The 4,001-nt window shown below is 35.9% G+C and overlaps 1 protein-coding gene across 1 annotated transcript in view; it reads left to right on the top strand.

Moving 5' to 3' along the window:
- Nucleotides 1-1,476, top strand: part of LOC107634593 (transcription factor bHLH137-like) — a 6,686-nt gene extending 5,210 nt beyond the window's left edge. The window contains exons 6-9 of the mRNA XM_016338022.2: nt 39-143; nt 333-566; nt 657-790; nt 908-1,476. Of these exons, the coding sequence (XP_016193508.1) occupies nt 39-143; nt 333-566; nt 657-755 (438 nt within the window). The 3' untranslated portion in view covers nt 756-790; nt 908-1,476. The remainder of the gene's footprint in view (nt 1-38; nt 144-332; nt 567-656; nt 791-907) is intronic.

Below are 4,001 nucleotides of genomic sequence, written 5' to 3'. Positions count from 1 at the left end.
CTAGCTAACTAACTATATAACAATATAAATATATGCAGTTCTTGTCAATGAAGCTTGCTTCAGTCAGCCCCTTCTTCTTTGACTTTGCAATGGACCTAGATAATGATAACAATAATGGTCACTTGGTTAGACCACTGGATCAGGTATATTCATTTTTTTGTTAAATATTATGTTGCATTATTAATTATATACTATTGGATAAGAGGTTGCAATGTGAACTCCACTAAAGTTTGATCAATTATTAGTAAATAATGAGAACTTGTCTCCATGAACCAACAAGTTACATGGGCAAACAAATCTAATTATTTTATAAAACTTTGTTTGTGTAACAGAATGTTCAGAATCAGAAGATAAGCAGCATAGCATCAACACCAGCACTGGCATCAGTACCACAATGCAGCACAAACCAGGTTACACCCTTTGCTGATACAACCACCATGACCACTACCACCGGTACCACCACCTTTCCCGGTGCTAATAATAATAACAGTGACTATCTTTTGGATTATTCATCAACATCACCAGTTTTTCTACAAGGACAGAGGTCATCAAATGTCTTCTCTGAGGTATACATACAAACAAAAAATGACTAAAGAATAATAATTAATTGTATGTTTTTCTTGCTTTCTAAGTTGTGACAGAAACATCATTTTCAGTATACCGGTGGTCAATTCTGGGAAGTAGAAGAAGACCAACGACAAAAGCAGCTTCTTCATCCATATGGACTTGGCAGCAACTTAGGTTCCTTGAATTAATACAGTATCAAATCCACATAGCTACAAAACATGTTGTAAGTTTTCCCATGTGGCTATACATGTGACATATGTTTATTTCTTTATTTAACTGCTAGTTAGTTAATTAATAAGTTGTGTGCTGATCCTCTTTTATCTTTCAATCTTTTTTGAAGGTATCTTTTATTATTTGTTCTAGTTGGTCAGCACAATGAGTGAACCAGAATCGTGATGCATGAACACTGGAAGACCAAAACTACGCATGGTATCACATTATATCAGAATAGGAATATGTGAAATTGAAGAAAGCTAAGGGGGAATTCGTGGCATCATATATACTATATGGCTGGGTTCTTGGTTCTTGGTTCTTGGTTCCTAGTCCATCAGATTAATGTGAAAAAACTTTATTAGTTTGGAAACATGATGAATAAAGTGAAGCAAAATTAATGGATGGATATGAAGAACCTGTAGTAGGACCCCAAAAGCCAACCAAATAAGACCGTATCTTTTCTCCTAGATCCCTTGTTAGATGGTTTTTGACATAATGTTGCTCTGGTGCACAAATTCCAAGAGCCTCTGTATCAATGTTGTTACTGAAATCAGAGGGGGTGATATTTATGTAATGTATAAAATATTAAAAATGTTATGTATATTTATTGTGGTGGCAGTTATTCTGTTAGTACAGTTAATTTCACCGTTATTTAGAAAAAGGTTGATGGTAACCGGTCATGTTTTGACATGACAGGCCATGCATCTGTGTAAGTAGGGATAGTTATTATGTTCATGAATCTTCCCAGTGTGCCATGCCGACGCGTAAGATTTGGTGAATGCTCCCAATATAACTCTCTACATCTTCTATCAAATGATCTAATAATTTATAATGTTATTTTTATGTAAAAATATTTTTATTAAAAGTATTATTTTTAATTTNNAATTTATTTTTTTAATCAATATTTTTAGTTATAAATTTAATTCCTTTAATTTAATAATCCAATAATATATTTTTAGGATCTTTAACATTTTTCATTAATAAAATCACTCAAATATCAATATTTCTCAAATACTATAAACGTGAATAGAATGAGTATATTGTGTGCGTTGAATTTGAACCACCACCTAAAAAATAAAAATATTTTGCCCACTAAAAGGGGAGATTATTAAGAATTACAAGCGGCTTCTACGATACTTTGAGTTGACATCAGGGTTCAGTATTAATTTTGATAAGTCCAGCTTGATTCCAATTAATTGTGATGAGCAGTGGGTCCAACATATGTGTAGCTTGTTGGGTTGTAAGGAGGATACATTTCAAGAAATCTCCTTAGGAGCAAATCCGAGGTTGGTAAAGACCTGAAAGCCTATAATAGACAAAGTAGAGGAGAAACTCAGTCTTTAGAAAGCTAAGGTGCTAAACAAAGTTGAAAAGTTAGTGCTTATCAAATCGGTATTAAATAGTTTGCTAGTGTATTATTTGAGTTTATTCAAGATGTCGAAGGTTGTTGCTAAGAAATTGATTTCATTGTAGAGAAGATTCCTGTGGAGTAAGGAGGATGGTAGGAATGGTATGACATTAGTGAGATGGGAAGTAGTGCAGGCTCTAGAGAAACTAGGCGGGTTGGGAGTTGGAGATGCTATAGTTCGTAACGCAACACTTTTGTTTAAGTGGTGGTGGCAATTTGCAAAGGAAAGAGTTCCCATTGTGGAAGAATGTGGTATGTTCCTGTAATAATCTGAATCCTAATAAGCTACTGTCAACTCAAGTGCTACCTACTAGAGGAGGTCCATAAAAGAATATATGTCAGATACAAATTACGAATCAACATATAAGAGATAAGATGGTTACAGGCTTGTCCATAGAGATTGGTGATTGGAGGACGGACTTGATTTTGGGAGGATGTATAGTTACTTTGTGGATCTTTGAAAGATCGGTTCTCCTGGCTTTTCTCTGTTTCAAATCAATGTGGATCTGTTATAGGAGATTGTGAGTTTTGGGATAGGTTTGAGTGGATTTGGAACTTCCAATGGAGGCGAGAGCTTTTTCAATGGGAGTTGAAACTTCTGAGTCAATTACACGAGGGTTTGAGACCTGTGAAAGTAGTAAATAACAGAGAGGATAGAGTTGTGTGGAAATATGGTAAACAAGGTATTTTTTCAACTAACTCATTTGTGCAAGTGTTGCAGGAGGAACTGCTTCCAGAGGAGGTAACCAGCTATAGCTTCACTAAGACTATTTGAAAAGATTTAGTTCTACTAAGAGTGGAGCTGTTTGCTTGGTTTGTCCTGATAGACAGGGTGAATACAAAAGAAAGGCTAAGTCGGTGATAAATGGTGCAGTGTTTGTAGCAAGAGTGTGTGAAATATTGTAACAGAAAAGAGGAGAGTGAAGACAAGAAGCTTAGATGTATTGAATGACAAAACTCAACTACACTATTAGAGCTACCTTTTCTATACATAGATAGGTGCCACATTAGTTGGCTTCTAACTAACTACCAATTACTAGCAGAAATTGACTCTAACAGAAAAGATTCTACTCCTAACTACTAGTGACTCCCTTCTTTCTACAATGTGCAAGTTGTTAGTTTGGTTAGCTAGTTTTCTTATAAGTCAGGTAACCCCATCCCTCAAGTTAGGAGTGAAGATATTTTTCAGGCCTAACTTGCCAATGAGGTTTGGTCAATAAGTCTGCAACTTGTTCACGAGTGAAAATTGGCAAAAAATGAATGACTTTCTCGAGCACCTTGTCTCTTACAATGTGACAATGGACTTCAATATGCTTGGTTCTTTCATGAAACACTGGATTAAAGGCCATGTGAGATTCTACCTGGCTATCGCAATAAATGCTAACTGGTTGCTTTAGTTCCAGTTTTAAATCTAATAGGATCTTTTTTATCCATATGGCTTCTCTAGTAGCTGATGCAAGTGTCCGATACTCATCTTTCGCGGAAGAGGCAGTTACAGTTGTCTGTTTTTTACTCTTCCATGACACAATGGAGCTTCCAACATAGAAACAATAGGCAGTGGTGGATCTTCTAGTATCTGGGCAAGCTGCCCAATCTGAATCTGAGAATCCTGTGACTGTGATGTCTGCGCTTGTAGGGAAGAATAGACCATTGGCTGGGGCTCCTTTGATGTATTTAAGAATTTGGATTACTGCCTTGAAGTACACATCAGTTGGTGCTTCAAGAAACTAACTCAATTTGCCAACAGCAAAGCTTATTTCGGGTTGAGTATTAGCTAAGTAGAGTAACTAGCCAATGAGCTTTCTATACTCAG

Source organism: Arachis ipaensis, chromosome B03 (assembly GCF_000816755.2).
Source record: "Arachis ipaensis cultivar K30076 chromosome B03, Araip1.1, whole genome shotgun sequence".
NCBI classification, from domain to species: domain Eukaryota; kingdom Viridiplantae; phylum Streptophyta; class Magnoliopsida; order Fabales; family Fabaceae; genus Arachis; species Arachis ipaensis.
Note: the sequence above shows the minus strand (reverse complement) of the source record. Positions and strands in the feature narration are given on the sequence as shown.